Source organism: Microcebus murinus, chromosome 4, assembly GCF_040939455.1.
Source record: "Microcebus murinus isolate Inina chromosome 4, M.murinus_Inina_mat1.0, whole genome shotgun sequence".
Taxonomy (NCBI): domain Eukaryota; kingdom Metazoa; phylum Chordata; class Mammalia; order Primates; family Cheirogaleidae; genus Microcebus; species Microcebus murinus.
In genome coordinates, this window is record NC_134107.1 from 29617029 (window position 1) to 29642155 (window position 25127).

The 25127-nt window shown below is 37.9% G+C and overlaps 1 protein-coding gene across 1 annotated transcript; it reads left to right on the top strand.

Moving 5' to 3' along the window:
• Positions 1-611: 611 nt before the first annotated feature.
• TRAF6 (TNF receptor associated factor 6) lies at positions 612-23720 on the top strand. Its single transcript, XM_012738736.3, has 7 exons — positions 612-1195; positions 9448-9765; positions 13307-13457; positions 14422-14580; positions 16416-16487; positions 18490-18567; positions 20929-23720. Exons 2-7 carry the CDS (start codon positions 9470-9472, stop codon positions 21772-21774), a joined length of 1602 nt encoding a protein of 533 aa, XP_012594190.1. The 5' UTR covers positions 612-1195; positions 9448-9469; the 3' UTR covers positions 21775-23720.
• Positions 23721-25127: the final 1407 nt, after the last annotated feature.

The window sequence follows — 25127 nt, forward strand, 5'->3', positions numbered from 1 at the left end:
TATTGTTAATATTTCTTGAGCCCACATTATGTTCCAGATAGTTTTGAATAATTTATTTACATATTTTAAATTATCTCACCTTTCAAAAACCCTATGAGGTAGGTACTATTATTATTCCCATGTTAATATGAGATGAGAAAACTGAAACAAGTACAGGTTAAGCAATTTATCTAAGTCATACAGTTTACTAAGGGGAAAAACCGGATTTGAACCCGTCTTGTTTCAGGATAGGCACACACCACCCTGCAATAGCTCCCCTAAGAGGTGGACGACGAGCCACTTTTTCAGAGGTGGGTGGAAATCTTCTGTGCATCTCCTGGCAAATCCCTGTTATATTCTCTACCCATTTATGTCCAGTTAGACAAGAAATTCAAAATAGCTTTCCCATGACAATGACAGAAAAAGGGGCTGGTGTGGTTGCCGGCAATTTCACAGAGATGTTTAATGCATGGGCTGACTCCCTTGGACTGGATGAGGAGGAAGCAAAGGCGATAATAGAAGATTCCGTCTCTCGCGGAAACTTCCATGGTAAGGAGGGCGGAGTTAGGAAGGGATTTAAGAATTCCCCAGGGTAAAGCGATCTAGCCCGCTTGGGGTTTTCTCCTGCTCGGACTGGGAAGCTGCTAAAACTCAGTGTGGGATTACATCTGTCGCGACTGCTCACCAAATCACAGTCACTCCGGGACTGATTTCTTCACGGCCATCGATCTTATCGCAAGCCATACCCACCACCTCCTCGCAACACACACACAAACACACTCCAGATCCGGATTGTGGCGAAAGGAACTCCCAGGTGGGGCACCGGAGCTGGAGGGGAAGCCGAGGCGGACTGCGCTGGGTTGACAGCTGGGCCCGCCCTGCGCCTGCGCCTGCGCCGCAGCCCGCGCCGTGGAGGACCGCCGCCAGGGGGCGCCTTCGCCCGACGCGGCCGCTCCGTGTCCTACTCCGCGCACGGCCCGCCTCTCGCTCTTCGCAGCGATCAGAGAAGGCGGAAGCAACAGTGTCCGCGGCTGGGGCTCCGGCTCCGGGCGGCCCGCGGACACAGTGGCTCTGGTCCTTGGCCCTGGAGATTGGCGTCCGGGCTGCCTCGCCTCAGAGCGCGGTGTCCACCCTTTTCCGGCGCCTTGGCTGAGCGGAGCCGTGCGGCTGGGTGGAGCCCTGCGCGCCTTGTTGAGCGGCCCAGCGCACTCGAGCGGTGAGTCTCCTCCGGGCGCGTTTTGGCGGCTGCAGCTTCCTTCCCCACAGCTGGGGGACGCCGTCCCCGGCCCCTCGCTTGCTGCTGGTCAGGGACGCCGCCCCCTCTGCAGTCACCTCCGCTGCCCCGGCCGCCACCTCCTCGCTCACTCCACTCCCCGGAGGAAGCCCCAGTTTCCTCAGACCTGCTTCCCCTCACCCCGCTTTTCCCCTTCCCAGAAAAGGAAATTGCCTTCTGGATTTTCCCGTCCCTCAGAACTGTTACCTTCTTAATTTGAAAAAGGAAAAAATCCCTTTGAATTCCCAGCGACTCCTTCTGTCACTGTCAGGGGACAGCTATTTTGGGGTTCCCTGTCGAACTCTACAGTGGTCCCAGGCAGCAAGTTAAAAAAAAAAAAAGTTCGGATGACACGACTGTTTCCTCCCCCGCCCCTGCACTCGGTAGTTCTAGCGATTGTTCCAGACGCTGGGTTGATAAAGCTGTTCCTAGTATTTGGCTTTAGGGGAAATCCAGCTGAGAGTTAGGACTGTCTTGAATGTGAACTGAAAGCACCTAAAGTATTAGCAGCGTGGTTCTATAGTATTTCTTTTGTTTCTCTGGGGGCAGATTACAAAATGTGTTGCTACACAGGTAGTAAATAGAAAAGAGAAAAACTTGTAACTTGGCTGCTGGCATTTCGTCTTTTCAATCCTTTGATTACTAGGGAAGGTAGAGGGGCGTTTCTGTTTTTGAAGTTGAGGGTCTGGTAAGGACAGCGTGGCCTCTTATGACTCAAGGAGGGAATGTGTTTCAGACACTGGTTGCCCATGTGATGGGTACAAGGATCACATTCGAGTTTCCACCTTCATGCACTATATACATCACAGTATTTCAGAACTGTAACATGAGGTCTTTTATGTGGTCAATTTGGATATGTAATGTGGTGCTGATAAATTTTTGGCCACGTTGATTTTGAAAGAAGTTGTTCAAATCCTTGCCTCCTGGAGGAGAACAAATAGTGCCAAGGAAGGAGAATGCCTCTTGAATTTGGATTCAGAATTAAGGCACAACAACTGAATATTGTGCAGCACATTTGCAGGTCTTTGCACTGTGGGAATAGATTTTAAGTTTGTAAATAGTTCCTGTTTCTGAAGCTAGTAGCAAATTCAAGCTAATTTCTCAGTGTTTTCTTTTTTTTTTTTTTTTTTTTTTTTGAGACAGAGTCTCGCTTTGTTGCCTAGGCTAGAGTGAGTGCCGTGGCGTTAGCCTAGCTCACAGCAACCTCAAACTCCTGGGCTCAAGCAATCCTTCTGCCTCAGCCTCCCAAGTAGCTGGGACTACAGACATGCGCCACCATGCCTGGCTCATTTTCCTATATATATTAGTTGGCCAATTAATTTCTTTCTATTTACAGTAGAGACGGGGTCTGGCTCTTGCTCAGGCTGGTTTCGAACTCCTGACCTCGAGCAATCCGCCCGCCTCGGCCTCCCAGAGAGCTGGGATTACAGGCTTGAGCCACCGCGCCTGGCCTTCAGTGTTTTCTTTCACATGGTTTTTCTTAAATGAGTTGTATGTTTACTCATGTATGAATTTCTTTTGACTTAAAATTGACTTATTCAAGACATAGCTTGTTGATTTCTTTAGTTTGGTACAAATCTCATTGGCATCTTTTGGTCTTAGAGGAGAAAGTTTTTGCATATCACCCTACTCCTTGCCGCTCCAACATTTAACAGTGTTCTCTTTGGATTATAATGTATATCCAGATATTAATTTATGGATTTAAACAGCAAGGCTGTTTTTATTTATTCATTTTGCAGTTAAAATAAGTTGGCAGTGGTTATATCCCACAATATTTAATTAAGGCAGTGCTTACCTTACTAGATTCACATCTGCAAAAATGGAATTGCAATCATGAAGTTCTTAACATACAAGTTAAGATTTAAACTTTGTTTTATCCCTTCTATTCATATAGAAAGCCACAGAGATGAGTAGAAAGGCTGTAGGAAAGTTTTGTTTTATTTTACAAAAACATTCTCTTCCTTCTGTAAAGCCAAAGTTCGGTCTGTCTCAGCCTACTTTTGTATCAGTTCCTATGATGGTATGAGGTTAAAAAGTAAAGAGAATCCTAGTAGAGCATAATATTTTCTGTATACATGCCAGATCATTTTTTATTCACTTCTACAGCAGACATAAAGCACTCTTAGTTCTTCTCTTAGTGTTAATTACAATAGCTTATTCATTGTAGTTAAGTTAGGAAGGTGATTTCCATTAAGTCATTGTGATCCTTAAAAGTAAAGGAGAAAAAAATATTTTAATTTGCCAAAGAAAAAATAAACATAAAAATATTAAATGAGGCACTCAAAATTCTGTTTTTAGCTTAATTTTCCCTTTGCAGTAAGTTACATGGTAGTGTATACTGTATACAGTAGTGTAGTGTAGTGTAGTGTATACTGACTTAGTGATTATCTGAAAACGTTTATTTGGAAGACATTATATAAAGCTTCTTCTGTATTAGTTCTTAAAGCGTGGAAAGCAATGTGAAACTTGAAGGCATCTAGATTTCAAGGAGTGCTCACTTCTGTCTTACACTGCAGTCCCATGGTGGAGTTCATTTTAAGGAATTGTAACTGATTAGACAGGTTTCATAGGAATACATTTAGCTATAAAGGTTTCTTCAAATCCAGAGACCTTCAAGTCTTTTGAAAAAGACCGGAAGAAGGCAGTATGTAGACTATCCAATAAATTGAATTTTAAACTGGACTTTTGGGCAGAAAATGTAGACTTAGTTCAGTAACTTTTGCCTTTGTCGTTTCGCTAGCACTTTGAGATATACTGTACAACCAAATAACAAATATTAATTTCTCAAACGTGATTTTACTTTTTAAAAAATGGTTAAATATTTAAAAGAGAGGGCTGGACATGGTGGCTCATGCCTATAATGCTAGCACTCTGGGAGGCCAAGGCAGGAACATTGCTTGAGCTCAGGAGTTCAAAACCTGCCCGAGCAAGAGCGAGACCCCATCTCTACTAAAAATAGAAAACTTAGCCTGGCATCGTGGTATGTGCCTGTAGTCCCATTTACTCCGGAAGCTGAGGCAGGAGGATCACTTGAGCCTAGGAGTTTGAGGTTCCAGTTAGCTATAATGATGCCACTGCACTCTACCTGGGGTGACAGAGACTGTCTTCAAAATATATACATATATATATGTATGTATGTATGTATGTATGTATGTTTAAAAGATAAATATACCTAGTCAAGGGTATAGAAAATGAGCTTTATCATAAATACTCTGCTTATGGGAGAATTAGGATGCCTTTGTTACATATGGGATAAGCAGCATTATATATCGTAAAGCTTAAAAAGTTACACACCCTTTGATCCAGCAATTCTAGGAAATTTACCTAAGGAATTAATTGGACACAAAAATGTACAGGCATACTTCATTTGTGTAGTGCTTTGCTTTGTTGTATATCACAGATACTGTGTACTTTATAAATTAAAGGTTTGTGGCAACCTTATGTTAAGCAATACTGTTGGCCACATTTTTTAAATAGCAAGTGCTCATTTCATGTCCCTATGTAACATTTTAGAAATTCTTGCAATATTTAAATTTTTTTTTATTTTATTATATCCATTACGGTGATCTGTGATCAGTGATCTTTGATGTTACTATTGTAATTGTTTTGAGTTGTGTGAACCACGTCCATATGAGATTGTGAACTTAATTGATAAATGAGAAAGTTTCAACTACTCTACCAAAAGGGGATTTCCCCACCTGTCTCCCTCTCCTGGCACCTTCCTGTTACCTGAGACACAACAATATTGAAATTAGACCAGTTAATAACCCTACAGTGGCCTGTAAATATTCAAGTGAAAGGAAAGATAGCACATCTTTCACTTTAAATCAAAAGCTAGAAATGATTAAGCTTTATGAGAAAAGCATGTCAAAACCAAGATAGGCCAAAATCTAAGCCTTTTGTGCCAGTTAACCACGTTGTGAATGCAAAGGAAAAGTTCTTAAAAGAAATTAAAAGTGCTGCTTCAGTAAAAACATAAGTGATAAGAAAACAAAACAGCCTATTGCTTATATGGGAGAAAGTTTCAGTGGTCTGGATAGAACAGCATTCCCCAGCCTTTTTGGCACCAGGGACCAGTTTCATGGAAGACAATTTTTGCACAGACCAGGGGTAAGGGATGGTTTGGGGATGGTTCAAGCACATTACGTTTATTGTTTAGACACACCTCTTTGGTAATGATAATCTGTATTTGTAGCTGCTCCCCAGTGCCAGCACCACTGCCTCAGCTGCACCTCAGATCATCAGGCATTAGATTCTCATAAGGAGAGTGCATCCTAGATCCCACACATGCGCAGTTTACAGTAGGGTTCTGGCTCCTATGAGAATCTAACGCCACTGCTGATCTGACAGGAGGCTGAGCTTATGCAGTGATGCAAGCGACAGCACTGGTCCATGGCCCAGGGATTGGGGACCACAGGGATAGAAGAGCAAACTAGCCACAACATTCTCTTAAGCCAAAGCCTAATCCAGAGGAAGGCCCTAACTGCAGTTCTGTGAATACTGAGAGAGATGAGGAAGCTGCAGGAGAAAAGTTTGAAGTTGGCAGAGGTTGGTTCATGAGGTTTAAGGAAAGAAACCATATCCATAATGTAAAAGTACAAGATGAAGCAGCAAGTTATTCAGAAAATCTAGCTAAGATAATTGATTAAGATGGCTATACCAAACAACACATTTTCAATGTAGATGAAACAGCCTTCTACAGGAAGAAGATGCCATCTAGGACTTTCATAGCTATAAAGAAGTAGTCAATGCCTGACTTCAAAACCTCAAAGACAGGCTGATTCTCTTGTCAGGTCTAATGCAGCTGGTGACCTTAAGTTGAAACCATGGCTCATTTACCATCCTGAAAATCCTAAAGCCCTTAAGAATTATGCTAAATCTACTCTGCCTGTGCTCTATATGGGGAACAACTAAGCCTACATGACACCACATCTGTTTACAGCATGGTTTACTGAATATTTTAAGCCTACTGTTGAGACCTATTGTTCAGAAAAAAAGATTCTTTTCGAAATATTACTGCTCATTGACAATGCACCTGGTCACTGAAGAGTTCTGATGGAGATGTACAAGGAGATGAATGTTGTTTTCATGTCTGCTAACACAGCATCCATGCATCAAGAAGTCATTTTTGCTCTCAAGTCTTATTTAAGAAATACATTCTGTAAGGCTGTAGCTGCCATAGGTAGTGATTCCTCTGATGGATCTTGGAAAAGTAAATTGAAAACCTTTTGAAAAGGATTCACCATTTTAGATGCCATTAAGAACATTCATGATTTATGGCAAGGAGGTCAGGAGTTTGGAAGAATTTGATTCTAGCACACATGGATGACTTTGAGAGGTTTAAGGCTTCAGTGGAGTAAGTAACTTCAGATGTGGTTGAAATAGCAAGAGAACTAGAATTAGAAGTGGAGCCTGAAGATATGACTGAATTGCTACAGTCTCATGATAAAATTTGAACAGATGAGGAGTTGCTTCTTATGGATGAGCAAAGAATGTGGTTTCTTGAGATGGAATCTACTCCTGGTTAATATGCTGTGAACATTGTTGAAGTGACAATGAAGGGTTTAGAATATTCCATAAACTTAATTGATAAAGCAGTGACAGGGCTTAAAAGATTGACTCCAGTTTTGAAAGAAGTTCTCTGTGGGTAAAATGCTGTCAAACAACATCATGTGCAACAGAGAAATCATGAAAGGGATACGATGTGGCAAATGTTATTGTCTTATTTTAAGAAATTGCCACAGTTACCCCAGCTTCCAGCAACCACCACCTTCAGCAGCCGTCAACGTTGAGGTAAAACTCTCCACCAGCTAAAAGACTATGACTCACTGAAGGTTTAGATGATTGTTATTATTTTTTAGCGGTAAAATATTTTTAAATTCAGGTAAATTGATTTAAATTTAGTTTTTAGACATAATGCTATTGCACAATTAATAGACCAAAGTATAGTGTAAACATAACTTTTATATGTACTGGGAAACCAAAAAATTCATGTGACTTGCTTTATTGAGATATTTGCTTTATTGGAATGGTCTAGAACCAAACCCAAAATATCTCCTAGTATACCTATATATGGTAGGAAAATAACAAAGGATATATACCCTAGTGTGGCATAACAGTGTCATTTGTCCTCAGATTTGGAAGGTAAGAAGGGGGCCTTAGACACCATCTTAGAGAGCAGATATAATGAATATTTCTGCTGCTTGTCACTATCTTGCTATTGCTTCCTTCCTCTCTATCTGTGTGAGCCTTTCCTGGGAGTCCACATCAGATAAAACAAAGCTTTGGGAGCTATTTTTAACTTTTCAAAAAATATTGTATCAAAACTAAACAAGTAAAATGCTAAGTTTCTTTGCATATTCTTTGAAATTCTGTCAAATCAGTGCAATAGTGTAATAGATAGCTCATGTTTAATAGTGACTGTGGTAAGCACTTTAATCTAGTGTAATAAATATAAAGGCAAATAAATTTAAATGCAGCCTCATAGGCAGATTTGTCAAAACATGGATAAACATAGTGTAGTACAAAATGCACAGGCTCTGGAGTTAGGTAGACTTGGGTTTGGATCCCAGCCCTGTTACTTATTAGTTGCATAATTCCATGCAAGTTATTTAACCTTTTTTGGCTCCATAGTTTATACTTTGATAAGTGGGAACAATAAAACTGTTAAATAAAATACTATATAAAGCTGTTGTAATAATAACTCATACCTCCAGGCACAGTTCTGAGTGCTTTGCACATAGTAACACATTTAATCCTCTCAGTAACTCTTGGGTGGATTTTATTGTTACCCCTATTTTACAGATGAGGAAAGTGAAGCACAGAAAGGTTGTATCACTTGCCCAAGTCAGACCCATCTAATAAGTAACAGGGTTGGAAGTAGAAGAAAAGAGTTAAACTCACATCATCCAGTTCCAGCATCATCACCAGTTCTCAGTACTGTCCTTCCAGCCAGAACAGCGTCTCATATTTTGTAGGTGCCCATGAAATGCTACTCAGAGTCTTTGAGGAGAATAAAAAGACATTTGTAGTGGTAAAAAGATTGAGGACTACTGTCTTAATCTTCTATTTGGTGAAGTGGCAGCCAGGAATTTTCTTAAAAAATAAGGCAGGCAGGAGGATAATTGTCTATCTTATAGACTAGAGGCTTACATTCTATTTCTGGAATGATATCTAGCACATATTAGGAGTTTTCCACCAGTAATTATCTAAAATAGAGATATGATTACATGAGCCTTGAATTGCTTTTGAACATTAGCTTCTCACTTATAAGTACCATAACAGTTTAAAATTTGATGATATCCCATCTGTTCACAAAAGCAATAGTTTTCCATAGGCAAACAAAACCTCACTCATTTTTCCAGTCATTAATAATGAAACATAGTCACTTGACCTGACTGTGAAGGCAGAACATAAAAATATACTTTTTCGATTCCATTATTTTTTTTTTTTTGCATAAGAGAAATCCCCACACTGAGCATTTGGAAGTCTATAGAATTTTAGACCTAGAAGAGGAAGCCAAGATCCAAAGAGTTAAGTAACTCGCCCCAAATCACACATCTAGCAGTGGCACATGATCACCTGATTCCTTGTGTACTGCATTTCCTGGCACTTCCCTGCTACCAGGCTGTTCTCTTCAGCTTGAAGTACTTGAAGGGACTTCAGCAACATGAATAAATTCTTCATCAGTTGCTGATTGAACACCTATACGAAAAATCTTGTGCTAAGTAGTAAGTAAATGAAAATGAAATTTCTTACCTTGATCACAGGAAACAGACATATAAACAAATAATTGTGATATAGATGAATATTACAATTGAGGTGCTTTCCCCTTTTTAACTTTATATTCTGTCGTTCTGCTAGATCATGAACTTCTTAAAGTACCCAGATTTCTTTGTGTGCGCCAAGTGTTTTGTACAAATGATGGTACATTTTTATTGAAGGAGGAAATCAGTTAACTTATAAAACAGTTCCAGGATACTCTTGGTCCTGACAAAATAAATAAAAGAAAAAATAAATAAAATAGTAGTCATGAAACAAAGCTCAACATTTGTAAAAGTTTTCTGTAAATAACATTAACACAGTTAATGTTTATGAACTAAAAGGTGACTTGTATAGATAAGCTGTGATGTGTGTGTGTGTGTGTGTGTGTAGTATATGTATGTTAAGACATTTTTTTCTTGCTGTATCTACAGAGCAAGTGATAATCAAGTTACTATGAGTCTGCTAAACTGTGAAAACAGCTGTGCATCCAGCCAGTCTGAAAGTGACTGCTGTGCTGCCATGGCCAGCTCCTGTGGCGCCGCAGCCAAAGATGACAGCGTCAGTGGAACTGCCAGCACGGGGACCCTCTCCACCTCCTTTATGGAAGAGATCCAGGGATATGACGTGGAGTTTGACCCACCCCTGGAAAGCAAGTATGAGTGCCCCATCTGCTTGATGGCACTACGGGAAGCAGTGCAAACACCCTGCGGCCACAGGTTCTGCAAAGCCTGCATCATAAAATCAATAAGGTACATGAGCATAAAAAAGAATGGTGTCCTAGAACAGAACCAGATGCAGAGAATGTTATTACCTAGAACACGGGACATTCCAAGAGTAGTCTTATACATAAAAGGTTACTTAGGAAAAAAAGAACACTGGACAGAAAATTGAGGAAGATTCTTATCCCAGTTCTTACTGTGATACAAAAAGTGAATTTTTCTTTCCCTCTCCCCTGACCCCTGGGTAAATAAGTAAATACTTACTTAAAGCAGTTGTAATGCAGACCAGGGTGTGACTCTGTGCTTTAAAGAAAATAATATTTTTAAATGTAACTTATATGATGATTATAGTATTAGATTATGTTAATCTTAGCCATATAAAGAATGCTGACTCTGTCAGAGATCAGTTATTCCTATTTTAGCCATATGAAATTCTATTACCTAATGTTTATGTGCAACTGTAAAATAACCAGTATTTTTAAAGTAGTAACTAACGGCTACCTTTGTAATATATCCCTTTTCACTTCCCCCGCGGCTACCACCCTGTTCTGAATCACCATTAGCCCTCTAACAGGCCTCCCTGCTTTCCACTCTTCTGGGCTATTCTCAATACAGCAGCCAGAGTGAACCTTGTAAAATAAATAAGATGATGTCATCTCTGCTCAGAACATTGCTATGGGGCATCTGGGAGTAAAAGCCAAAGTCCTCGAAAGGCCCTGTGTGATGAGCCTATGCTTTACTTTCTGACCTCCTACTGCGTTCACTTTCCTTCTACCTGTTCCCTCTTTGCTGTTCCTTGAGCATGTAAAGCAAACTCCTGCCTTGGTGAGTGGCTTTAGCTATTCTCTCTGCTTGGAACACTCTTGAACTCCCTCTAGTGTGGCCTGAATCTCACCTTCTCATAAGTCTCATAGGTCGCTTGTTTATACGACAGCATGCCTCCACCTGCTCGCCCCAACACTCCCAATCTTTCTTACCAGGCTCTACTTTTCTTTTTTTCCATAGCACTTTCTGCCTTATAAAGCACCAGAAAGTTTATGTGTTTATTGTCTGCTCTTCCCACTGGAAGATAAACTCCTTATGCACAAAGGTTTAGATGTGTTTTATTTCTTGCTATTTCCCAAGTGCCAGGAACAGTGGCTGACCCACAGTAAGTGCTCAGTAAATTGTGGTTGTTTTAACTGAATGACAGTACACGGGATTTCCACAAATGATTCAAATCCTCTTCCAAGAAATAGACACATTTTTAAAAGGTAAATGGGAATATTTTTAGATAACTAAGTTCTATACAGACAAAAAATTAGATGAAGGGGAACAGATTTTATGTTTTTCAATAAATAGCCATCTAGTTATCTTGGTGGAATTCTTAAGTAGGTTAAGTCCATCTCTGGCAACTCATTAGTCTCCTAAGTTTTTATGTCTCAACTTTTACATTAACTTTTCTATAAAACTTGAACTTAGAGTAACTATATCCATACTCAGCTTGGCTTAGTTTAAGTTACAAGGAAGCATGTCTCTTGTTTCAATTTTTGGGAAAAATGTGTTACCCAGTGTTAACAAGAACTGTTTACGGTTTTTCTCAACCTTTATTGATATTTTGGGCTATTTGGTACTGTTGATATTTTCGGCCAGATGGTTCTTTGTTGTGGGAGAATGTCCTGTGTGTTGTAGGATCTTCAGTAGCAACCCTAGATGCTGGTAAGATCCTCCTTTCCCCCAGTTGTGAAACCCAAAATGTCCCCTTGGGGGCAAAATTGCCCCTATTTATATTTAGGTAAACATTGTACTGTATTATGGATTGTTATGGATTGTTGATTTTCCTGTAGGTAGAAAAGTATAGTATTTTACCAAGTGTCAGCTATCTTCAGCTTTTTAATAGTTAAGATATTCGTGAAAGTAGTGGACAGTGATCTGAAAGGGAAATAAAACCCACAAAAGGAAGTCTGAGACTTTTTTTTTTATCTCCCTCTAAGCTAGAATGACTACTTTGGTTCTAATATTTTAAAGGAATTGCTTTGAAATTTCTCATCAGTTATAGTCATTCAAGGACTCAAAATACATCTCAATCCCATTTCATTTTCTTTTGGAGTGATTGCTAATTCTGTGGATCATTGTTTTCATTTACTTTCTAAAATTCATCTTTTCTCTTAGACATATATCACTTTAGGTTTAGGGGTACATATTTCAGCAAATTTGTTTATGACTTTCTCTGCTTCTCTAGGAATAGTTGACAGTGCAATAATAACATGATGCAGTCTGAGAGAGGCCCCATAAAGAACAACTCTGTCTCTCACCTTTATTAGTTCTAAGCCATTTGACAGCAGATACTGTTTTTTAATCACCTTTTTACCTGTCACAGCACGTCGCACTGTTGAGCACAGCAGGTACTGAGCAAATGTTTGAGTGATTGATTACGGCCCCTGTAGCCCACCCAGCCTGTCACATTTTGTGAGTGAAGATTGAGACATCCTAAAAAGTTAAAGGGGATTGACAGACACCCAAGCTTCCTGAGGATGGTTTTTTCCATCATAAGACAGAATAAACCACTCGAAAGCAGGACATAGAGGTCCTTTAACTCCTAATCACATTGTACCCTAGGCATACAAATAAAGGAAAACCTTTGTTGTCCATGAGCCGGGGTGTTGTAACTATTTCAGAGTAAACCTTAAAATTGTGACCTTATGAGGGTACTGCTAATTGGTTAAATTTTTACTTATGATTGAGCACTATGATAATAATATGACACTATAGTCATATTAGTATTATGAATAGTGTATTCCATCTTGCTAGTGTATTGTATAGGTGCTGATGGAACAGAGGCCAGCCAGACTACCAAAATTCCCATTCTTAACTTTCACTTCATTTTATGCCAATCAAAATATGATTTTATTCAGTTAATTTTTTTCATTTATTAGCTGGAATTCACCCCATAATCTAAAATTCCATGGTTTTCGATAGGTAATCAATGTGGTGTTAGGTGTACAGACAGTTCATAAGCTGTACATAAAATGGACAATTTATTTTGGTGACATTATGCAATATAATGTGTTAAATTATTTTTCCTTAGGAATAATAAAGGAGAATTTATATATGTCATATATATATAAACCATATATAAGATATATACAGAAGTTAATGTTATATATACAATGTAATGTTAAACATTTCCTAATGTGAATGTTTAAATCTAATTAGATGAGCCGGGCGTGGTGGTTCACGCCTGTAATCCTAGCACTCTGGGAGGCCGAGGCAGGCGGATTGCTTGAGGTCAAGAGTTCGAAACCAGCCTGAGCAAGACCCCGTCCCTGCTATAAATAGAAAGAAATTAATTGGCCAACTAATATATATAGAAAAAATTAGCCGGGCATGGTGGTGCACGCCTGTAGTCCCAGCTACTCAGGAGGCTGAGGCAGAAGTATTGCTAGAGCCCAGGAGTTTGAGGTTGCTGTGAGCTAGGCTGATACCACGGCACTCACACTAGCCTGGGCAACAAAATGAGACTCTGTCTCAAAAAAAAACCTTAAAATAAATAAATAAATATAATTAGATAAATATTGTTTGTCTTTTTAAGGGATGCAGGTCACAAATGTCCAGTTGACAATGAAATACTGCTGGAAACTCAACTATTTCCTGACAATTTTGCAAAACGAGAGATTCTTTCTCTGATGGTGAGGTGTCCAAATGAAGGTTGTTTGCACAAGATGGAACTGAGGCATCTTGAGGTATTAAAGTTATGTTCTAGCTATTAGCATATACAAAAGGCAGTTCCTAGAGAATAGGGACTTTACTGTGTCCATCTGTGTATTGCCAGTACCTAGCATATAATAATTGGTTAATAAATTTTTGATGAATTAATACCAACCCTTTGTTTATTGAATATAAATATAAGTAGAAACTAGAAATTTCTTATTCCAACTATTCTTACTTTGCCCCAATGATAATTAAAAAAAAATCAGTGTTCTTTTATAAGTTTTTTGGGTGAGCATTCTCTGCGATAAAACTGACAAGCATTTTAAATATAAGTGTCACATTTTAATCTCATAACTTCATTTCTTTCATTTTGAAATAAGCAATAAGTTCAATTTGAAATAAGCAATAATAAGTTCCTTGTAGTAATCATCTCAGTATCCTCATCATACTTTTTCCTCCTGTTTTTCTAAATTTTGCGTTTTTTTATGCACTAACTAGAATACTTCTTTAGATTTGAGATTAACTGAACCAATCAGATAATAAAAGAATTTGCTTTTAAATTAAATAAATTCTTAGCTTGGTGATTTTTATCAGTAATAAGTATTATTAATACTCTGTTTGAAATTAAATGTTTAAGATAGATTTGCAACTTTCTTCTTTTACTCAGCTCTTTTTAAAAGTGTGGCCTTTCTGTATTGATTACCAGTAGTAAACTGGTAATCAGGACACCTGACTTCTTTTCAACTTTCTTCCCTAATTGGATGCATGAACTTGAGAATTCACATTCTTTGTGTAAACTTGCAGTCTACAATTATTATTTGAAAAAATTTATTCAAGCTTTCATATTGTGAATGGTTCTATGATGTGTCCTAGAGAAAGTAGATTCAGTAGCCAATTCTATAAAAGAAAACAGTATATTCTTAGAAGAGATTATATTTAGAGGACTTCTTCAGAGTTGGCGACAGTGTACTAATCAATTTTTTTTCCTTATTATAGGATCATCAAGCACATTGTGAGTTTGCTCTTATGAATTGTCCCCAATGCCAACGTCCCTTCCAAAAATGCCAAATTAATATTCACATTCTCAAGGATTGTCCAAGGAGACAGGTTTCTTGTGCAAATTGTGCTGTATTGATGGCATTTGAAGATAAAGAGGCATGTACTAACCTGGATTTGTTAATTCCACTACTTAAAAAAAAATTTTTTTTAATGTATATTGAGGGGGTTAGCAGTAGATAAAGATGTGATTCCAACTCTGAGTTGACATTATCAATTTGGGGAAAATTGATTTTTAAGAAAGAAAAGAAAATACAGTAAACCATTTAAGTAGGTAAGTGAAGAGTAGAGTTTATAGTTGCATATTTTTCTTAGAAAACATTGTTTATACTAGTTATCACTGTTATAGATCTGCAAGTAACAGAAGCCTTGAGGAAAGGCATATGCTGATTAACTTTCCTAAGTGATATAATACTTTAATGACCAATCTTGGATTGAAAACAAACCAGTAGAATGATTACTTTATAAGACTTACACAGAATTATTTTGAAAATGAGAATGGGTTTTTATGGTTATTACAAAGATTAAATTAAATCCCACAGTGTGTATTTCCTTGATGATAATTCATCATGATACACACACACACACACACACACACACACACACACACACACACACACACACAGTATATTCACTTTTCAGTATGTAATACTTCAATTATAAAGCATCTTTTAAAAAGAAACTTCAGGCCGGGCGCGGTGGCTCACGCCTGTAATCCTAGCTCTCTGGGAGGCCGAGGCAAGCAGATTGCTCGAGGTCGGGAGTTCGAAACCAGCCTGAGCAAGAGCGAGACCCCGTCTCTACTAAAAATAGAAAGAAACTAATTGGCCAACTAATATATATAGGAAAAATTGCCGGGCATGGTGGCCCATGCCTGTAGTCCCAGCTACTTGGGAGGCTGAGACAGAAGGATCGCTTGAGCCCAGGAGTTTGAGGTTGCTGTGAGCTAGGCTGACGCCACGGCACTCACTCTAGCCTAGGCAACAAAGCGAGACTCTGTCTCAAAAAAAAAAAAGAAACTTCATGGTGCCTGACAGTGTCATGATGATAGAGCAATTTTTCTATTCAGAAACTGAGATATAAAGAGGTTAAGTAGCTTTAAATTAATATTGTCAGTGACAAAGTTAACACTGAAATCCTAGCCCTTAATTTCTATTTTGTGTTCTCTTTACTCAAATAACCTACATATAATTTATGTTTTTGTATTACTATTACTTAGATACTTCCTCGAGGAACCTTAGTTCTTACGAGTTTGTGCTGATATTTCTCTACTTTATTATGAAATCAAGCATATTATACTCCTTATGTTGATAAAATATTCAAAAAAAGCTAACTTCCTAAATATGTGGCGAAGTCTCAGTCATAAATAGAGCAAATTGACATGTTTCTAAACTTCAGTAAATTAGATGGACTTAACCTGGAAGGTTAATTATTTCTCATGACATCAGCTAAACTAAAGTCGTCATATTCTAGAAAACAAGGCTCACCCTTCTGGTACATATGAGAACCTGGGCACCAAACCTTCATGCCCTAATATATATTTGTTCTTTAACCCAATTGACAAGAATTTTAATTAAATTGTCATGCTACTGCTGAAAATTTTTGGAAGAAGATTGCCTTTGGAGAATTATAGCATTGGCAGATGATGTGCAGAGTAGTCATAGATGCTCTGCCGCTAAGGAAGCAATTTTAAAAATTCCTTTTTATGTACTACCATATTCTCTTAAAGAGCTATAAGACTGAATGAATCTCATTATTACATTGGCAAAAGGAAAGAAAATATCCTTTATATATTACTCCCACATTTTTGCTTTACACAAATCAATGTCCTTAATTTGTTCATAGTGAAAAATTACTTTTTATAAAAATTGATTGTTTTACTTTTTCAGATTGTCTCATGTTTTTCTTATGTTTTTTTTCCTAATAAAATTCAGATCCATGACCAGAACTGTCCTTTGGCAAATGTCATCTGTGAATACTGCAATACCATGCTCATCAGAGAACAGGTACAACGATTCTCTTTCATAAAATAATATTTTCATAAATCGTTTAAACATAGTTTTTTAATTGAAAATTTAAATCAGTGAGGCAAAAAGGAATACAGGTTAAAGAAGTATTAGAGCTGTGTGAAAATTTTGTATATAAATTAATACTTTCAGAAAGATCAAAACAGCCCTTTGTAAACTTACAATTCCTTAAGTCATGAACATAATACCTGTGTTTTTGTATATTCATGAAAATTTCTAATACCACCAGACAATTTTAAGATAAAAATAATCAAAAGTAAGGGTCCCCATTGAAAGAAAGAAAAAGCTTTAAGAAATATGTGTTTACACATTGTGAATTGAGAATCTTAGGTGTCCAGAGACCAGCTGAAAGAATATGAGGGAGCAATGTCTGTTCCCTAGAAGAAAGCAAGTCTGTTCAGTAGAAGAACATCATTTGTAGCTGTAGCTCCTGAGGCTTATAGGGAGGTTGCCAGGACTTGTAACCTTTCTGTTCAGTTATCCTATAGGCCACTGATGGGGCATCGTTAGAAGTAGCAGTTATAATAGAGAACTATATGTTTTGATTATTAATAGAGTAAGAAAAATTCCATCTGATTGCTATCTTCTGATATTGGGGAGTTTACCCACAAAATATGAATATTAGTCACTAAATATTTACACACCTATGAAATCTGTAAACCCAAAGATCATTATTGATTTACCTTACTAAGTAGAAGCAAGCAAAACCTGTCTCACGACTAAAGTTTTCCATTTGTCTGTTAACAGAATCTCTTAGTTTTTTCCAAGGAAGCCTTAATTTGAAGATGTTAAACCTCTTTTTGCTTATGAAGTCTCACCTCCCTGGTGTTCCTTTTTGTTCTCTTTTAGTATTTAAAGGAAGCCATGCAGCATATTTCAAACCCAGCAAAAATAAAATTTAATGTAGGAAAAAACCCTAGGCTAAGAATGAGAAAACCTAGGATTTGAGTCTGTAGTACTAACTTGCCACCTGATCTCTGCCAAATTGACATTCTAGATAAGGGATCAGTAAACTGGCCCACTAGCCAGATCTGTCCAATAAATTTTTATTCCAAATAAATATTTATTGGAACATAGCCATGGCCACGTATATGTATTGTGTATGGCTACTTTTGCACCACAATGGTGGAGTTGAATACTTGGAACAGAGACCACACAGCCCGTATTTACTATCTGAACCATTACAAAAAATGTTGCTGTTCCCTGTTCTAGATTGTTTCTTCTTGAGAAATGAGGGATTGGGTTAAATGGTCTCTAAGGTTGTTTCTGCTTGAAATATCTACAACTATAGCCAAACTAAATTTCTAAAGGGAATTTGGCACCACTTTCAAATAAAATGATTTTGTGTAATGGATCTTGCCTGAAAGAATGTGTCTTAGAGTCCCTAAATCAAGGACTGAGACTTTCTTTAGAGCTTTTACTAATGTGCTTTGAAGTACCTTCTAATATGAGTCTTCTCAGTATAGCTAAAATATACCCCAGTTAATAAAAAGTAAGATGATTTATGAAAGGTGATCATGAGGGAAGTAATGGATGTAGTCTATGGCTTCAGTGCATATAGTTGACTGGCTCCTATTAAATGGCCTAGACCACAGTTGAAGTCCTGATTGAGTTTATCAAAGTTGTAGTTATCATAAGGCAATTTTTTCTCCAAAATGCCACTAGAGGGTGCCAGTTCCCAGCAAGAGGAACACATTCATTTTCTTGAAATGAATTTTGAGTAATTTAGCAGGGGAATGTTATGAGATGTTGATATTCCTTTCTGTATAACTTTTGGAAATAAATATTATTTTAATCTTTCAGAATTATGTAATTTCTTTTGCAACTATTCAGCTCTCCCAGTGTGACACAAAAGCAGCCGTAAATAATGCATAGTTTTTTTTAGGTAAAATGTAAATCTTCATTTTAAGTGTGATCTTATCAAACTGGAACATATGAGATGCAGGGAAAAGTATTTTTTAACCTTTGTTTTGGATTTTAGATGCCTAATCATTATGACCTAGACTGCCCTACAGCTCCAATTCCATGTGCATTCAGTACTTTTGGTTGCCATGAAAAGGTAAGTTTTTTTTTTCTTTTAATTCTTGGATATAAATCAGGAATATTCACTTCTATAGTGTAGTAGAGAATAGCAACAAGAGTGTAAATGTTTATTACACAGTGTGATAAATTATTTTTTTGGTGGATACACTGCATGGAAGTGATAAATTATCTAATAGAGTCATATGTGGATGCTGTGGGCAAATGCAAAGGCACACTCAGCAATACCCAAAGCATTCAGGTAGTCTTGACAAAACATGATGTTTGGGCTGAGTCTTAACAGATGAAAAACATTTGTCCATGATGACAGGAGAGAGAAGACTGGTGAGAGCAAGCGGGCATGGTGATTTGAAGAACAGCAAGTAGTTTGTTTTATGTTATTCAACCCAGGAGTAATGTAGATGATTTGAGGTGGGGTGGGGGTGGCAATCCCCAGGCTATTGGAATACCAACGCTTCAGATGAGGACAGCATGAATTGTGGTGATAACAGTGAAGATAGCCCTAGAAGCCAGTATTTATTTAGGAGGGAAGATCTATTGACTGTGTGACTAAACAGGTATGATGGGTGAAGGACAGGGAGATATCTAGATAGACTCTTGGTTTCTGGCCTTGGTCACCAGATAGATGGAAGGGCCATTCAGCCAAAAGAGTGCACACAGGAAGAACTGATTGGAGGCAGAGGTAGAAAAAAAAATGAGTTGTGTTTTAATGGTATTGAGTTGCAGATATGAATTCACCCAGCTGGGTGGAGATGACTGTCATCTATCTCCAAAGTAGAGATGACTGACATGTACTGTATGTGTGGCCTTAAGCTCCAAAGAGAATTGAGACTCAAAATATTGATTTGGGGAGGTAATTTGTTGTAATAATGCAAGGTATAATTGAGATTATATAGCATATATACAGGAAAGAAGACTCCCAAGGAAAGGAGCCATGAGTGAACAGTATAAGAAACAGATGAATCAGGCAAGGAGAAATTATTGTTATGGTCTTCAAAATTAGTTTGTAGACTTGTGATCAGTAGTATCAAATCTCTGAGAAAGGTCATTATTTACAATAAGTCATTCTTTCTGGAAAGTGCAATTACACTTTTGCTTTTCCATTATACCTTTTTTTTCTGGCTTATTTATGATAAACATGCATTTAATACTTTAAAAAATGAAATGAGCAACATAGTATATGGTATGGTTGTATTTTCTGGAAAAATTCTGTATATATGTGCTTAGAGAAAGACTTGAAAGAAATGTATCAAAATGTTTATGGAAGTAGGTGAGATAATAGGTAACATTTTCTTTTTGATCATATATATTTTCTATTTTTTATAATATACATGAGTTTCTTTTAAAATAAAAAATTGTCATGTTATGGATATTTTTTCATATAATAATTAGAATGTTCTTGATGACCTTAGAATAGCACAGAGACAGGAAAGATTCCAATTTGCAATAGATTTGTGTAATAAGTGAAGAATTACAGACGATGCAGATACACTGTTCTTGGCTTTAAAAGGAAAAAGAAGAAACTGGTATTAACTAGAGGGAGACATATGATCAGTAGAGAGGTTTGCCTTTTTTTTTTAAACGTGAAAGATTTTAATAATTATATTCTGAGGGAAAGGGTTAGGGGAGGAGATGTTTGAAGATAAAAGAGATCATAGAGTAAAACATCTGGGATATGTTACAAAGGGTCAGGGTTGGGTGCCATGTAGAGCACAGGTAGAACACTAATATTGGACAAGAGGAGAGACCTCTCTGAGTCAGAAGAGAAGGATGGGTGTAGATATAGACATGTTTGTAGGTGGGAGGGAAATTTTTTTTTTTTTTTTTTTTGAGACAGAGTCTCACTTTGTTGCCCAGGCTAGAGTGAGTGCCGTGGCGTCAGCCTGGCTCACAGCAACCTCAATCTCCTGGGCTCAGCGATCCTACTGCCTCAGCCTCCCGAGTAGCTGGGACTACAGGCATGCGCCACCATGCCCGGCTAATGTTTTGTATATATATATATTTTAGTTGGTCAATTAATTTCTTTCTATTTTTGGTAGAGACGGGGTCTCGCTCAGGCTGGTTTCGAACTCCTGACCTTGAGCGATCCGCCCGCCTCAGCCTCCCAAAGTGCTAGGATTACAGGCGTGAGCCACCGCGCCCGGCTATGGGAGGGAAATTTATCTGAGTGACAGCTGGGGAAGTAGTCATCGGATAGTCTCAGTTTTTCAGTGAATTAAGAGGCAGGATCAAAAATCTGATGAAGGCAAAGGAAAGTTGTAGAGGATTGAAGGAAGTGGTGCTGCAACTTAAAAACCTCTTAGTTGGCCTGGGCAGATCCTTTTCCTAGGCCTCACGATAGGTGTCTATTCCCAACCTAAGGCTTGTGCTTGATTTTTAGATGCAGAGGAATCACTTGGCACGCCACCTACAGGAGAACACCCAGTCGCACATGAGAATGTTGGCCCAGGCTGTTCATAGTTTAAGCCTTACTTTAACTCCCTATGATCCTGCCTCTCTATCCCGGGTTTCCTCTGGGTGTCACCCAGAAGTCCAAAATTTCCAGGAAACGATTCACCAGTTAGAAGGTCGCCTTGTAAGACAAGATCATCAAATTCGGGAGCTGACTGCTAAAATGGAAACTCAGAGCATGTATGTAGGTGAGCTCAAACGAACTATTCGATCCCTTGAGGACAAAGTTGCTGAAATTGAAGCACAACAGTGCAATGGGATTTACATCTGGAAGATTGGCAACTTTGGGATGTACTTGAAATCTCAAGAAGAAGAGAGACCAGTTGTCATTCATAGCCCTGGATTCTACACAGGCAAACCTGGGTACAAACTCTGCATGCGTTTGCATCTTCAGTTACCAACTGCTCAGCGCTGTGCAAACTATATATCCCTCTTTGTCCACACAATGCAAGGAGAGTATGACAGCCACCTCCCTTGGCCCTTCCAGGGTACAATACGCCTTACAATTCTTGATCAGTCTGAAGCACCTGTAAGGCAAAACCATGAAGAGATAATGGATGCCAAACCAGAGCTGCTTGCCTTCCAGCGACCCACAATCCCACGGAACCCAAAAGGTTTTGGCTATGTAACTTTTATGCATCTGGAAGCCCTAAAACAAAGAACCTTTATTAAGGATGACACATTATTAGTACGCTGTGAGGTCTCTACCCGTTTCGACATGGGTAGCCTTCGGAGGGAGGGTTTTCAGCCACGAAGTACTGATACAGGGCTATAGCATCCTTTCATTTGTTTAAAAAAAAACTATCTGGAGAAAACAGTGCCTTTCCTTGTGCTGTTCTCGCTCATAATATGCAAACAAACAAACAAAAAGCACTGGGAAAGCAAGATGTAATACCTACTAGTGAATGTAGTAAAAGAGGTTACTTACCATTTCTTCCTGTTGGAAATGGAACTGAGGCTGTTTTTCTTCAGCATCTACATGTTCTATGCTTTTTCAGAAATGTTATGCCTGGAGTGCCTGTGGCATGTTGGAGCAGCTGTTTTGTCAATTAGGATACCTCTTAGTACTTCATGGACTTTTGCTCCAGTGTGTTTTATTGTCAGAAAGCCCAGAGTCAGAGTACTAAAGCTCAAGCCTCTAATAATAATGGACTTTTCTTAAAACTACAGCTTATTTTTATAGTATCATATGTAATATATTAAACGTGAGAGTCACTACTGCCTTGTGCTGGTACCAGCAAGAAGAGTTATTACTCTAGAGAGTTGAGTTCTCATTTTATTTCACCTCTTAGATTCCAGAGGATTTGAGCCATAATCCTTGGAAAGCTTAAGTTCTCATTCACCCCATTTTTTTCCTCCATATTGTTACTAAGGATATTCAAAGACTAGTTTAAACCCTAAAATAACCTTACTTATTTAGTGTAAAAATGTTGTGTGTTGAATAATACTTGTTTTAAGTGTTTCATTCGGCCTTGCTTAACCTATGTCCTTGAGACCATGAAGTAGCATCTTCTCCAAAGTTTATAATGCTGAGAATCATGTGGATACAAACTGCTCAGTGTTATGCTATGTAACCCTTTTTGTCTATTCAGTGCAAAGTGAATTTCATAGCTCTGCATATGTCTTCAGTTGTTTAATGCCTACGTGACAAGGAGATGTGCACACACAATCAACAACATGAAAATTAAAGTGACTCAACCAATGGGGCATCTCATTGGTGGTGAGAGAAGCAATATGTGAGCCAGAATTCAGTTTCTTTTGAGTACCCTCTGGTTTAGTTCAATTAAATGGAACAAAATTAATTTCCTAACTTGGGAGGTCATCAGAGGTTCCTGAGAGGTCACCAAGCCAAGGTTGAAAGTCATAGTGGTTATATCACAACTTAGCTTGGGTAGGTTGCTTTTGTCCAACATTTCACTGCAGGTTCTCAGGAGGGTCCTATGGAATGTATTGAATTGGCCAGATGTTTCTGATATGGAGAGATTTTTGTGCCATTATATATATTTTTTAAAGGCCTAGAGATATAAAATGTAGTGAAATCTAGTTCTCAGGGAAGCCCACAACTAGTATAGGCTCTTGTAAAGGATCTTAGGATCCATCCATTCTTAGGTTTACACAAGATAATTTGAAGTGGTCTGGTAATGAGAGATGGTGTATCTCCAGAGAGGCCACATCAGAGTCCCTGAGTAGCATTTCAACATCAGCCTTAATTTCAAGAGGAAGCTGGTTTTTGGTTCCAGGCAGCCCTAGCAAGTGTCACTTTGAACTTCCCTTTGTTTTTCTCTCTACTCTCCCTCTCAGCCTCACTGTTAGGCTCTTGCACTGGTGAGTTTGTTATAGAGTGAAAATAAAAGTGAAGCAGAGACCTTGTTTCCCTGTGCCACTGTTAGTACCACAGGGTCATGGCTGGTTACCAGTTTATTCCCTGGCAATGTGTATCTCTTAGTTATGCTTTCTAACTAGCTCCTGAGAATCATTGCGACCTTGAGGTAGGGGAATCTGTACTGCTGCTGTTCATTGTTTTTAAATGAATGAATAATTAAATAAATAAATAAATAATTGTCAAGTTCCATTTAAAAAGTAAACAGATATTTTTGTATATGCATAGAAAAAGCCTGAAGGAAATATACTAAACTATTTTTGATGTCTTATTTTCTTCTTTCTGCTTTCTTACATTTTTTACATTTTCTACAATAAACATGTACTTTTATCAGAAAAAAATTAACTGTTGCCACAAAACATTCAAACCCCCCTCCCTTCCCAAAAAAGGAAATGATATTTAAAAGCTTCCTGGTCAAATTTCTATTAAAAGCATGGCTGTGCATTAGATACTAAGAGGAGTCATTTCCTGCCTTGGTTATATTATTTTTTTCCACTAACTCAGGAATCTTAAAACAAAAATATATTTTTTGCCTAACTTGAGCTTTTCTTAACTTCAAGTTTTCCATCTGTAAAATGAGTTGAACTAGATGTTTCTGTGGTCCCCTCCTTCCATAAAATTCTGTCTTAAGCAAATAAGTTCTAACCAGCACAACATTGACAATACTCATCAAAGGATTTTGCCAGTAGAAAATGGCTTTAACTTACTCTTTGCTGACACTAATACTTTACTTCAATTTAGTGTCCATCAGCTGGGTCACATTTTAATTAAATGAGCAATTTTTTTTAACCTCCAACATTCAGCATTTTGTAATGAACCAACCAGTTATTTTATGCTGGTTATTGTGTATACAGAGTAGAAATAATGGTCAAGCTGTCATTCCAAATAGAAAACTTTAGATAAGACTTTTAACTCAGAATCAGGTCTGAACCTGGAAAGCTGGTTTCTTCCTTATATTTTTCAAATCTTCTATCCCACTCTTAAACATGCTAGTTTCACCCAGTTGGTTTACAAGCATTTGGGCTGTGTATTTTTAATGTTTTCCATTTTTCCAGAGACGTCCAACCTGATGTTGGATGAAACTTGCTGCAAGTCATACATTTTGGTATTGGCAAAGGTCTGAATATTGATCTGTAATTTGGTAGTTTATTACTATATTTTAACAGCAATGACAGTCTCTGGGCTCTACTACATTATGACTCAACTTTTAATTTTGGTATGAATTGGAGAAAAAAAATAGAATGAAGTTGGATTTTTTACCCTAATGATAGACTAATGTAAAAAGATGTTGGATAACCTCTTGCAATTAATTTTTGTGACTGGTACAAAATTACATTCTCCATTAAATTACTGTTTTCATGCCAGTAAATCTTAAACTAAGAGCTACTTATGAATTGTGCATGCAGTTAGAATGCATTCTTTTTACAGAGGAGCAATTGTTTATCATTCCTTTACCCAGGGAATCTACAACTTTCTGGTGACCAGAAAACATTTTAAATTATTAGAGTTTTCTAATTTACCACTTTGAAGTACTTTTCTTCTATTCAGTTACTAACACTGCTCTTTTCTTGGCTTGCTTCAGTTAAATTCTACTCATTGTTTTATATAAAATACCATTAAGTGTTTTTTGTGATGCCTAGTTGCAGTGCAATGCCATAAGAAAATGAAGTGAAAAAGGAACAATAAATAATCTTGTGTATTTTTCTTTTGAAATACGTTCTTTTTAAATTTCCAGAGTCACGACAGAC